The sequence below is a fragment of the Sceloporus undulatus genome, chromosome 1, assembly GCF_019175285.1.
Source record: "Sceloporus undulatus isolate JIND9_A2432 ecotype Alabama chromosome 1, SceUnd_v1.1, whole genome shotgun sequence".
Classification (NCBI taxonomy): domain Eukaryota; kingdom Metazoa; phylum Chordata; class Lepidosauria; order Squamata; family Phrynosomatidae; genus Sceloporus; species Sceloporus undulatus.
Window position 1 is genome coordinate 147,063,016 of NC_056522.1, and position 13,707 is coordinate 147,076,722.

The 13,707-nt window shown below is 40.5% G+C and overlaps 1 protein-coding gene across 3 annotated transcripts in view; it reads left to right on the plus strand.

The window, feature by feature from the left end:
• HPCAL1 (hippocalcin like 1) overlaps positions 1-13,161 on the plus strand; it is a 96,546-nt gene extending 83,385 nt beyond the window's left edge. For all 3 annotated transcript variants that reach the window (XM_042445994.1, XM_042445993.1, XM_042445992.1), the window contains exons 2-4: positions 5,865-6,267; positions 8,185-8,290; positions 11,987-13,161. In XM_042445994.1, the coding sequence (XP_042301928.1) occupies positions 5,890-6,267; positions 8,185-8,290; positions 11,987-12,084 (582 nt within the window). In that variant the 5' untranslated portion in view covers positions 5,865-5,889 and the 3' untranslated portion in view covers positions 12,085-13,161. The remainder of the gene's footprint in view (positions 1-5,864; positions 6,268-8,184; positions 8,291-11,986) is intronic.
• The last annotated feature ends 546 nt before the right edge of the window (positions 13,162-13,707 follow it).

Consider the following 13,707-nt stretch of genomic DNA (forward strand, 5'->3'; position numbering starts at 1 on the left):
GGGGTTAAATGGAGGATGGGTGGCCGTCTCTTAGGGATGCTTTTTGCTGTGGATTCCTGTACTGGCAGGGGTTGGACTAGAATGGTGATGCTTCAGGTCATTTCCAGATCTACTGTTCTATAATCCGATAACAAATTTCATCCATTTATATGCCCTGCTCTCCTTCTCCTTCAGAATGGTTTAAGAGAGAGAGGGAGGGAGAGCAAGCCCAGTTATTAAAGCCCACAAAAGGGTAAAAGCAGCTGTAAAGACAAAAAGAAAAAGAACTAAAGCTGGCAGTCAGTAATAATGACAGATTGTTCTGGCAGGATACTTAGGAGGACATGCTGGCTGTCATCCCCCTTCCCTACACACATACACCAGTTTCCCAGTGTAGTCCCTTCAGAGCTCAGTTGCTGCCCCAGAGATTTATTTTATAGAAGGGAAGGCTCAAAAGAAAATGGCAGCTATCTTTCAAACAAGGGTTTGGTCTCTTTGGCCCTCCAGATGTTTTGAACTACAACTTCCTGAACCCCTTGCTCTTGGCTGTGCTGGCTGAGTCTTCTGGGAGTTGAAGTCCAAACTTCCTGGAGGACCAGAACTTCCCAACTTCTTCTTTGGAGAGTGAAAAAGAAACAAACCAGACCTATAAGGTACAAGTTGCTTAACATTTAAAATTATTCTGTGACGATTCTGTTCATGCAGAGCCTGCTTGTGTTTCTTGTTGCCTTTCTTTTTAAGTGAGAACAAAAGTGATTTTGTTTCTTTCTTCTCCTTTCTTCCCCTCCGCGCCCCATTCTTTGGTGCAAGCCACATATTTTGAGTGCTATTTTTGAAGGCAAGGATGGAGGGGAAGCATTTGCCTAGCTGTCGACGTGCGCAGTTAGCTGGAGCGTTCCCCTGTGCTCTTTGCAAGGCGTACGGCTCTATCAGCTGGGAGCCTCGTTTTGACATTTCAACATTTTGGAACCAAGCAGGGCTCCATTGGAGCAAACAGTGAATAGCAATAAAGCTGGGAGGTTGGAAATGTTTACAGTTTTCCTCCAGCACAGAAGTAGCTAATGATATAAACACAGGTTTCTGCATAAACCTGATGCGTTTTATTAAGGAGCAGCTGGGGTTTTTATTCGGAGCCTGACAAGGATTTCATAGTGTCAAGTATGGAGGGAAAAGTAAACAGAGTGGAGAGAGCAGTGGAGAGTGCCATTTCTGGTAGCCCTCTCCCAGTTAGAGCCTTGTTTCTTCCCAGCACTCCACCCCACTGCCTCCAAAGCATAGATCAGAGTGGGAATTATGCTGCACTTCAGAAATTGTTAGATCACAAGTCCCAGCATTCTTCATCACAAGGTGTGCTGGCCACATGACACCCACCCAACTGAGAAATTGCTGGCATGACAATCTTGGATTGGCTTGTGCTCTTTGCCCATGTGTAGTGTTTTCAGGCAGCAGTGTGTTATCAAGCCCTCCGTTGGTACATGGGAAGGCAGGGGGGGAGGTTGTTTCTACATACCTGGAAGATCACTGAGGCATGCAGAAAAAACCCTGTAGTGTAGTGTGTGTTTGTTTTTCATTTTAACAAAATTTCCCCCCTCCACACACACCCTCGAATCCCAGGAGAAGCTACACACAACAGTACTGCCAAAAAAAATGCTTCCTCTAAGTGTTGGCAGCAAAGGAGCACGCAGGTGCACACTCTTCGTACACTCAAAGCTGGGAATCAGATTGGAAAGAAGCTTGTGTCTTGTAGCCAGCTTCTTTTCTCTTTGCCTGGGGCTAGGTGTGGGGAAGGAACTGGGCTTGGAGTACATGTGCCCCTCATGTATATGTTCCCCAAGCTGAGTCTCCACTGACCTGAAACTTTAGATGGTGAGGGGGAAGGGCCCTCTGATTCAGGCTGTCATTTCCCAACCTCAGAATTAGGGAGATGTGCCACAGCTTCTTTATTCAAGGTAGATGTAGGCCAGAATTCATTTCAAGGCATATACGTGTGTAATTCGCACTATGCGTGCAGAGCCAAAAAGTCGTCATTTCATCTGTGCCTTATCTATGGGGTCAAGCAGACCGCCAGCTTGGAGCAACCTCTGGCTGCTCCAGTGCTGCTCAGTCCCCATTTGATGCGGGACCATGGTTTCAAGGCTTGCCACTTCCATGGTGCGCAATGAACCGCCATGGGGTGCTTTTTGTGTGCTCTTTTTTGGTGCTCTTTTTGCAGCTGGGTTTGGGTTGCCTTACGCAGCCACAGCACACCTTTAGCTCAGTCCTTGAGTTTCATATAGAAAAGCCAGGAAAAAGAGGGAGGGAGGGAGGGAGGGAGGGATGAACAAACCTGGGGAAGTTGTTTTCTTCCAATAATTCTTTTTGTTATCACTTCCATTACTTTTTGTCATAAAACAGAAATAGTATTATCATCATATAATAACTAAAACAGTCTACCTCATGGGCAAAGTAGCCCATTGCTCCAAGAGCCATTTAAATAAAAGGTCATATTTTGATTGCAAGCTTGTTAAAATTATTTTTGCATGTGTGTCAGGTCTGCTAACATTCAGTTTCCATGTCATTGGTTGTTGCTAATGTTACATAAATTTCTTAGGTAATATAGTATATTATACCATTTTTGTTTGTATAAACTGTAAATCCAGAGGATTAAATCCAGTGTTAAACTTTCCTAGAGTAGACCCACTGAAAGAGGTGTGTTTCAGAGAGAGCATAATTAGTTACTAATTATTAATTCATTCTTCCAGTAATTAAGTATTCTCCTACAGTATAATACCGAGAAAAAGATTCACTTCTTTTCAGATATAATGTAATTTCTTATGTAATAACAAAGAATCCTTTGGCAATTGAAAGTCTAACAAGCTTTATATGGCAAAAGCTCGCATAGGACTTTATCACGTGGGGAAAATGCATTTCCAGTTCTGCCATGGGATCCTGTCCTCCCTGTGCATTCACATACTGATGTGATGAGTTCATTTGCATTTGCACTGCTTTTTCTTTCAGATGGGCGTTGTGTTCGTCTGTGCGTGTGATAAGCTACAACATAATTTCTTGCATTTTTGGATTCCCCCTCCCCTTCTTCTTCTTTTGGGATGGTGATACATTCCTCCGTGTGAAAAAGTCCATGGAGACTTTAGTTTATTTGCATGTGACAAACTGGGGTGTAATCCATCTAAAGCCTGTTAGTCTTTAACATGTCACAAGACTTTTGTTTGATTTCTAGTGGTGTTTGTTTGTTTGTTTGTTTGTTTTTGCAGACTAACATGGCTATCATTGCAGAAATTTTTGGATCATTTTCATTATTGCTATAGTCACAGGAATGTGGTTGCATTAAAATGGTAGTGAAGACTTCAAGGGCTGGCTCACGCTGGGCCTCCTGCTGCTGACTCCTGCTCTTTTGAGGTTGCTGAGGCAACAATGAGGTGGACAGGAAGAGAGAGCGCTTTTGTACCACAGATCACGCAGTTGTGGGATTTCCTCATTCGTTTAAAACGTTAACTGAATGGTAGCTATATTAGCTACTTTTGAGAAACAAGAAACTAGAGTCACTTTTATAAAAACGTAATCAGAAAGGTAATTAGTTTTGCAGGCCTCGGGAGCAAAAGCTAACTTGTCTCTTTTAAAAAGAGCCTCAGGGCAGGGATGGGTAACATCAGATCTTTCAGAGGTGGGTTAGACTGTAGCTCCCATCATCCTTCACAATTAGCTATGTTAGCTAGGGTTGGTGGGAGCCAAAATAAAGCCATGCCGGGAGGGTCAAATGTTGCCCGTCCCTACTGCAGAATATCTTTGTGTAACAAGATTCTTGGAACTGGATAAACTAAGAAAGATTCTGAGCACATATATCTGATGCAGACATTTTACACTCTAAGTCAGGAGTGGGCCTCTGTGGCCTGCTAGATGTTTGTGGCTTACAGTTTCTAATGGTCCTAACCAAGTATAGTCAGTAGTGAAAGTTTAAGACAGTTGTAGTCACTGAACAACAGGAGAACCACAGTCACCCACCCTTGGTTTATGTGAGATAGCAAAGCATCATCATAGTCTTGCACTCTGCTGTTGTTTGTGCAGGATTTCTCTACTGAAGTGACTGTGTGTGAACTGGCTGGTTTGGGGTGTTGTTGTTGTTGTTGTTGTTTTAAAAAGACCAATTGGGAAAATCTTGGTCAATTGTCATTTGTCTTTTGGCTGAAAAGGCATTTAGAAACGATAAAACATTCCAAAGAGAGTGGGCAGCTATTTTAAAAAAGTTTCCGAGAAGTGACAGTGCACAAAGACTGAACAAATTGTTAGACGTGTACCATCATTCTTCCTCGCAAATGCTTCTACCAAGACTACAGAACAGGGCTCTTTGGATCTTAATTATAAATGTTTTTTTCTCTTTTCAAGCTGTGGCCTTTGCAAACCATTTAAGATGCATGCTGAATCAGCTGTATTGCTTGACTGCTTACAAATACTTTCCCCTAAGTAACATATTTCTGCTTGCGCTAGTAAGTGAGAGGGGAAAGGTCCTTCGGGGTGATTCTGTTAATGGGTGGAGCTCCCAGTTTATTTTTCATGTTTTCTTCTGTGCTTCCTGTTGCACTTGCTTATTTGGCTTGAAGCTGCTGAATCATAGAATCATAGAATCGTAGAGTTGGAAGAGACCGCAAGGGCCAATCTTCTCTATGCAGCTGTGTATATTTTGCTAGAACAGAAAACTGAGAAAAATGAACGCACTACATTTATAGTCCATGTTCTACACAATCTGAATAAAGCAAGGAACATTGGGGGAAACCAGAGTGATAACATGTGAAATGCATCTAGACAACACCTTGCCCCTTTAGATGGTGGAAAATGTTAGTCAGTGTTAGTTTATACAACTAAGAAAAACATTCTTATAAAATGTTAGTGTTTGGAAATTGTGCTCCTATATAAACCTGACAATATTTTGGAAATGATTTGGAGACATTGCTGGAGTACCTGCAATAAATATGTCTTGAAATATTATATTGGGAAGGACTATTAAAAGCAATTACAAAAATAGGGCACAAATTCTCTTTGATTTATTGGCCTGAATCCTTTTGGTTAATGTCATCCAGAATAGACCTTGTTAACAGCAATAAACATGAAGGAAGGTACAGAGAGAAGTGCAGGGAATTTCTTCTCAAGGAATTGTTTATCAAATCTTGGCACTAATCTTTTGTGTTCAATCCATAAATCCATGCCACTCCTTCTGCCAATCTGTATGTTTAATATCTCTAGTCAGGGGTGTCACTAGGTTTGGGGTCACCCATTGCAATAACCTATGGTGTCATACCCTTTTGACCTCCTCCCATATCACACAATACAGAATCCTTAATATGTTACTCATACTAACATTAGTCATGTTACTCATAAATCATAATTCCCATATGTTCCTGAATGTAATGGCAATAGTTGTGACATCAACAATTAGAAAAATTAAAATGATGCCTTTAAATTACATTACCATACACACAGCCTAAATGTATTTACATGTACGTAGATTTTTATGGTTAAAGTGAAAATTTAGTAAGATGTGAAGTTTTTAAAGAAAATCTTAATACAAAAATATTTTTAATTAAAATATTTATTAATTAAATTTTTAAATTTTATTTTATTTTATCTTTTTAAAAAACTGGGGCCTCTCCTTTCTCCTCCCAATGAGCCGTGCTTCACTTATGTCATCTCTTCAGCATTTTAAAGGGAGGCAAGGAAATGCCATAGTCTGTTTCTGAAGAAAGGCAGATATTAAGGGAGCATTCTGGTGTTAATCCCCCTCCCTTTAAGGTTCACCAGGTACAGTCTGCATTCCTTTCATCCTCTAGTGACACCCCTGTCTCTAGTGTCAACAGCAGCTGTAAGAATGACCTGTTTTTTGTTGTTGTTTGCAGAACTTGGACACCAACCAAGAGTAGAATGGGGAAACAGAACAGTAAATTAAGACCTGAAGTTCTCCAGGATCTCCGAGAGAATACTGAATTCACAGACCACGAGCTTCAAGAGTGGTATAAAGGCTTCTTAAAAGATTGCCCAACTGGCCATTTGACTGTTGAAGAATTCAAAAAGATATATGCTAATTTCTTCCCCTATGGTGATGCCTCGAAGTTTGCAGAGCACGTGTTCCGTACATTCGATACCAATGGCGATGGGACGATTGACTTTCGGGAATTTATCATTGCGCTGAGTGTCACTTCCCGAGGAAAGTTGGAACAGAAGCTGAAATGGGCATTTAGCATGTATGACCTTGATGGCAATGGCTACATCAGCCGTGCTGAAATGCTTGAGATAGTGCAGGTGAGAAAATTAATGGCAGAAGTGTGCATTAAAACCATCTATTCCAGTTCCTTTAGTACTTACTCAGCACCTCCATGGCATACAGTATTTAACATACAAGGTATATTGTCCTGATTTCTATCCTGTGAACCTGGAGCAGATTGCAGGAAAAAGTGCTTGCTAGCTAAGTACAAAGCCGCTGAACAACAACTGAGTATTTATCTTCTATTTTATATGGTTGGGTGCAGGGTTTGTCTTTCATATGTGAAAAGGGCTCCTATTCCCAGAAGCTTTCTCAACCTTATTTTATCCTCCTCCCATCAGCAGGGGGCTCATCTACCTTTCTCAGAGTATATGCTGTGGGAAGCAGTGGGAGATTTGCCAGCCCAGTCTGGATATAATTCATGTTATATCTTATTTAGTTATAAATATAGTGGGTTTTTTTAGAGCTATATGTATGTGTTACAGTGTGTGGCTGGCATCCTGTTAGGGGCATACACATGCTTTAGTTTCTCTTATGCATTCATATGCCATTTTTTGAATGTTAAAGGAATTGGTATTGCTGCTGTTTCCATTGCACCCCTCCACTAGCTTCTGAAACTCCCTTTGTGGCCATTCCCTGCATCATGGGGAGTGGACAGAAGTCATTTCTGCATAGTCAGGTGTGAAATGATGATACTGGTGCCAAGATCTGCTAGTGTCCTCTGGAGGTCCCATTGGTGTTGTAATCATTTTGCATCTGGCTGCAGGGACACGCTTCTGCTTATCCTGCTGCTCCTCACATAGCAGGAGATGGATATGTATGACAATTTAGGGGGAGATATATGGCTCAACCTACTATACTATACTGAGTCATACAGGATTGCAGCCTGTGTGTGTGTGTGTGTGTGTGTGTGTGTGTGCGCGTGCACGCGCGCACTCACACAAGTTTGCCCGCCCATATTATACACACACAACACTCTTAGCCTCAATCACAATAGTTTCCCAAGGGACACAGCATTTTCCTTTCCCTTGTTCTTTTTTTGAAGAGAGAGCAAGGCAATCTCTGTCTATGCAAAACCCAGGAAAATACAGCACCTTACAATTTGTAAACAAGCCAAACACGCACATATGCAAGCACATAGAAAGATGGCTAAGGCTCTGTGCAGACCGTCCATTAAAGCTGGCCTGGGGGCGGAGTTGGGGCGTGGCGTCCACATGATGCATGCCCCAATTCTGCCCCCAGGGCGCCGTAATGCGGTGTGGTGCATGATGCATGGCATCACAGCACTCCTCTGGTTCTGCATCTACACAATGCAGCGCCAAAGGAACGTCTTAAAGCTATGGTGCCACAGCTATTGCACCCTTCCCAGGGCGCAAAAAGGAGCAATTTTTGTGGCTCCTTTTTGAATCCTGGAAAGGGCAGACCAGGGCCATGGTGTGCGGTTACCGCAGTCCCAATATGGCGCAGCTGACCGCAGGCTGCCCCTTAGAGGCAGTTTGCACAACCCCTAAAACAGGCAGATAATTAATTTGAGTTTGGACCTTTCAGTTGACTTGTAGCAGCTCACCATGATTTCAGGAAAGAATATATCCCATCCCTAATTTCCAGAACCCACCTGCTTATGAAGCATGTACTGTGCTACTGAGCTTGGTGCTTCATAGGCATACAAAGATAAATTATAATATGGACATCACAATGGGGATATCATAAATAGGGATATCATAAATAGGGGTTTGTTGTGCTATTAACTCAAGCTTGAATATCACCTTACAGATATAATATGTGGGGGATACATTGTATGCTGATTTTGCTTTTTAAAAATGTAGAAAGAGCTGGTAGTTTGCATATCATTTCTTTTCCATAGTCTTTTTCAGTATAGTTTCCTAAAATTCTGCTAGATGTTTGGTGTACAGACCTAACAAAGTCTATTAACATTTATTTTCGTCCTTGTGTAGGCAATCTACAAAATGGTGTCTTCTGTAATGAAAATGCCAGAGGATGAATCTACTCCAGAGAAACGAACAGACAAAATATTCAGACAGATGGACACAAACAATGATGGTATGATTTCTGCAGCAAATCTCTGTGACAGATGTAACAGACATCTTGATGCATGTGTATTCTTAGCTTTTTCTCCCAGGGTCAAGAAATTTAAATGGTCAAGATTTTTCTTTATGCTTGAAAATCTTATCTTTCCCTTTACTTTAAATAAAATAAAGTTGCAACTTCCCTAGTGTTAGGAAAAATATGACCTCCTGATGTTCTTGCTGTACACCACCTGAATGTGTACATACCTTTCTTGCTCCTTCTTCTTATCTTTTTCATGCAGGGAAGAAAGGAAGGTAGTGAAGGTGACCACACAGCACTTGCAACAGTTAGTCCAGATCTCAAGATGAGGATTTTTGTCAGCTACCACATTTGCAGGCTGAACATAGATTAAGCCCCCAGCCATAGGCCAGGTTGAAGGAGGTCCCTGCCTGACACAGTCAGTGGCATTGTCACTTAGCTAGTAGAGCGCTATGGTGAACAGTTAAGGCACTGTAGCTCTTGTTAAAAAAAATAACCTCTTACTTGAATCTGAATGTGTCCCCAATCATTGACTGGGACAATCCAAATATGTGTGTGTATTTGGATTCAAGCCTGCAGTATGACTCCAGATATGTACATATGGCTAATTTGGTTTTTAGCAAATGATATCTTTGCAAGAGTGATAAGAATTCTTTGGAGTGAAACACTAGTCCTCTCATGATGAGAGAATGCACACAAATTTAATTGTTGAAATGGGAAGTAACAGTGACGAGAAGAAGGCAGGAAGAACATAACCCAATAGGTGTGATTATATGTAATGAAAATCTCCCCACAAGGGGTAGCCAATCAAAATATCCCTGCTTCATAAGCATTCAGCTTCTCTACTGAGGATAATGGCATTCTCAGAGTATGCATGCTCCCTCTTCAGACTTTTATGAGATGTAAAGTACTACATGTGTCCAAGGTGAATAACCTTCCCTCTGGCAAAATTAACATGAAGGAAATTTTTCTCATAATAGGAATTGAAATTGGGTTAAGAATTATCTTGGAATGTGTTTCTTAGGTCTCTTAAGAGCAGCAAATGTAAATGAGTATCAGTGCTCCAAAAGGAGTATTCTTTATCAGTGTTTCATGCTAATAAGTTTTCTGTCAGAAGAGCAGGACACTAACTAATGCAGTAAATAGCCAGTGTCTCTGAAGAGTTGCACCTGAGAAAGGAGTAAGAAATTGGAACTGGGTCACTCAAATATGCAAGCATCCCAACACAAAATTAGCCTCACTTCTGCTTGCACCTCAGCCCTCCATGGACTGCTCTCCATCTAAGGACAAAGCCTTCCACTTTGTTCACAGGAAAGAGAGGAGTCTAGAAGCTGATGGAGGATTTCAATAAATACTGCAAAATCTTTGCATGCTGCCCATTCACATAGTAATGATGTGCAGGATGTCTTTTCCTTTGTCCTGGCAGAGACCTTTGAGGAGGACTACAGATCTTCTGGTTTTGTAGGAGGAAAGGATATTCTGTGTATAATTTGCCAACCCTCCAGGCTTCACTTGAAGCCCTCTGCTGGCTGCTACTCCATCCTCTCTCCCCAAAGAAGGAGTAGCAGCAGCTGATGGAGGGCAAGTATTTTGGCTCTTGGAGAATTATTGAATGCTCGGTGAATATATACAAGCATTTGGCTTAACACTTGGAGTGCAGATTGCTTTTGTTGTTGTTGTTGTTGTGTGCCTTCAAATTGTTTCCAACTATGGCGACTCTTAGGCAAACTTATCATGAGCTTTTCTTGGCAAGTTTCTTCAGAGAAGATTTGCCATTGCCATAGTTTACACAGCCATAATTGCATCTCTTATGGAAGAACTTAAAACCAGAAGGGTCACTGGTATAAGCTTCTTGAACTGGGTGGCAGCTCTGCAGTTGCCACTTTGCATTAATGGCCTTGAAGTGGCTATAAAGGGGTTACACAGAGAAAATAAAACATGTCCCAGCTGTTGCTTTTCCAACCTTGCCATGTTCCTGGAATTCCTGGGATGTTTTAATCAAGCACAAATGAGGCCTGAACCATGGAAGTTATCTATGCTTGACCAAATCATCCTTTTTAATACATGTGTCGCTTTTCTTTATAGCAGGGTGGATCAGGTGCTGTTGTGGGCAAGCTATCTCTGACCCCACTCAGATTCCCCCAAACCATCCTTTTACTGGCAAAAAGTGGGGGAGGTTAATGGCTTCTCCTGGAAACATCCAGGAATGACAGTTATTTAAGTACAGGTTGATTCTCCCTTATCCAGAATTCCAAAATCTTAAATACTCCAAACACTTCTGTTGTTCCAAGAAGGGAGACTCAACCTGTAGTTTGCAGGAAATCTCCCATACTAACACACACTTTACCTTTGTAAAAAAACTGTTGCTTGAGAACATGGCTTAGTCCCTCTCACTTTCTTTGCTGATCCAAGAAGTATGGTTACAGGGAAGATCCTTGAGCTAAGCACATAAGCAGATAGCTTGTTTTGATAATACTTCAAAGGTGAAGCTAGAATTTATAGACGGTATAAGACATCTGCTTGCTAAAAGTTGTCTCCTCCCTGCCAGGAGCAACCAGTGATTTCAAAATTAGGACAGAGAAGGTCACAACATAGCAATATTGTGTCTAGGGAAATCTTTAAACTACCTTTTATCTAGGAAATGGTGGAGAGGGCTGGGGAGAACTCAAGGATTTTAATTTCAGTATCTGATCCATTATGTTTCTCATAATAGGTAAGCCAGTCCTCATTTGAAAGTAATAAGAGCCAGAACATGATTATACAGTGTTCTATGGAGATATTTTGGCATTGATTCTGATTGCAAGGTCCAGAAACCAGTTTTGAAGAAAAGCTGTATTTAACATCCATCTTACAGCATATCCAGGCTGACTAAAAAACCCAAAAAGTTCCAAATTTTGTTCCTATTCTTACCGATTTTATTTTGGAGAGCCATACACATTTTGTTTCTCCCAGAATATTTTCTGACAGCTCCTCATATCATCAGAGAGTTTTTAATACCAGCTCCTCAGGTCAGTTTATTTTAATCCAGTATAATATTAGAAAGAACAGGAAGAAAATCTGAAACTTTTCAGTCTGGATGCACTCCAGTTTCAAATATTTTGGCACCCTTGGTTTGTATGTCATAACACTGTGTAGGGAGGACATTTGTACAGTATTTGCTTCAAAAGTATATCTCCCTAGGATTCAGTTGTCTGGGTTTATGTAGCTTCACACCTCAGCCTAGCTGTCAGTTCAAGAAAGCAATGGATCAGTGCTCGATTTTTTGATAGGAATTCTGTGAAATGTTTTTGCATTTATCTTGAACATTTTGGATTTGTAACAGGATATGAGAATCTGGTCTGGTTCTTACTCTGGTTGTTGTTCTGAAGTCTGGGTTAATCAAGATTCCCTTTGACAGCCCTTCCAAAAAAAACTGTCTGCCAACTTCTTTTGAATAAAAATTATTGAGAGTAGCTGAAGACATTGTTAGTACCATTTTATTTAATTTGGAGTGCAAATTTCTTTGCATTTTATCCAAACACTCCCCGATCTGGAAGACGTTAGAACGGTCATAAAAATTGTTTGGCAACAGAATAGTTTTTTTAATCTTCATATCATTAGGGTTTATTTTATTTTTACAAGTTACATTTGGCTGCCAGTTTTGGGCAAAAATATTGTTTTTAATTGTCTCCTTTTCCATTTCCCTTCAAGGTAAACTATCTCTTGAAGAGTTTATTAAAGGTGCCAAGAGTGATCCTTCTATCGTGCGGTTGTTACAGTGTGATCCAAGCAGTGCAAGTCAGTTTTAATTAAACTCTGGACAGTTTGCAAAGAAAATGACTGGCTTGTTCAAGCTTTGCTCGTAAATGGATGCCTTCTTAACCATTCCTCAGTGGTTAGAGGATGAGACTCTGCTGCCAGATATCTGTGTGTCCAAGTGAAAGACAGCCTCACTCCTCGCACCAACATTGATGCAACTCCTCCTCCAACTTCCACAAGTTCATCTTTTCCCTCCCTTTCTGTCCATGATATTTTCACTTCCTCTACACATCTAGCATAACTCAAGGATATGTTTACATTGCAGGTTAAAGGGGAGTTATTCCACATCACTTGGTTAATATGAACAGATGACTTTGACGTATCCCCCTAAACGAAATACTGTGCCCAGCACAGCAATGGCAAACGAAAGGCAAATTATTTGCTTCCCAGAAAACAGCTATGAAATGTGGAATAGATTAAGTAAAAATATAATAAAATTTAAAAGCATGATACCGGTTTCCTTTCTATAAGGAAAATTGCTTGCACTTAATGTAATGGTCTTTCCATTCTATTAAATATATAAATATATATATATATAAACTATATATATATGGTGAAGTAAAATTTTAATATTTAGGTCATATTTAATATATCAAGTAGAACTCATGCTTTATTTCTTGTTGTATGTGATTATTTCAGTCTTTTTTTTAAAGAGAGCGAGAGCGAGAGAGAATTGTTATATTTATGCATAGCAAAGTTGCCTATAAGGCATTGCATGACTAACTGTTTGTGAATATAACATTGTTTTAATTACCAATTGCAACACTTTGTTTATTTTTACTGTTGATTGATTGAGCATTTTATTATGTTAAAATGAAATTATGTTATGAAATCTAAAAGGAATAAAATTGTACTTCTGTGTTTCTCAGTGAAGTGCCACTCCTTGTGGCGGCAGCAGCATTTGACATGGCTTTTGAGTGAGGTGAGGTGATTTGACATGCGCTTACTATGGCCCTCCTTCTTTGTTGATGTCCATCTCTGTTAATAGTCCTGTGCATTCCAGTGTTATTTAATATCTGCCTAAAACCAAGAAACGTCAGTTGAAATAAAGACTCATTTTCTTGTCAGTCTGCGTCATATTTTAATCACCTGCAGGTTTGCACACAAGACATTTGCTATCTTTAAAGCAATGGTCAGTGACTCTCACCGAAACAGGATTTTTTAGTTTTCACAGATCTTGGGAACTGGTAACAGCAAGTGAATGAACCAAGGCTGACCTCTTTCCTTATACCTTGGAGAGGAGCTGAGTGGTGTGCCTAAACACACCGAGCAGAGAAGAAATTGAGAAAAGTAACTCAAGGCACAGTTGCTGCTATAGTACTGGAGGGGAGCATCTTTGCCATGATGGCCACTTAAGGCAAATATTGTAGGTTCTACAAGTCAGCAGGTAAGATCCTCAAGATCACTGAATACTAGTCAGCATCATCCATTCCATACTATTTCCACTTTTTATGTATGTATGTGAAAGCCAGACAGTGAAGAAAGCTGATGGAGGGTGGATGGAATTTAATGTTCAAAATGTGGTGCTGGAGGAATTTTGTAGTTCTAATTCAACTCTGAATAGTTGTGGGCCTCACAAAAGACAAATACATAGATTCTAGAAGAAATCCAAA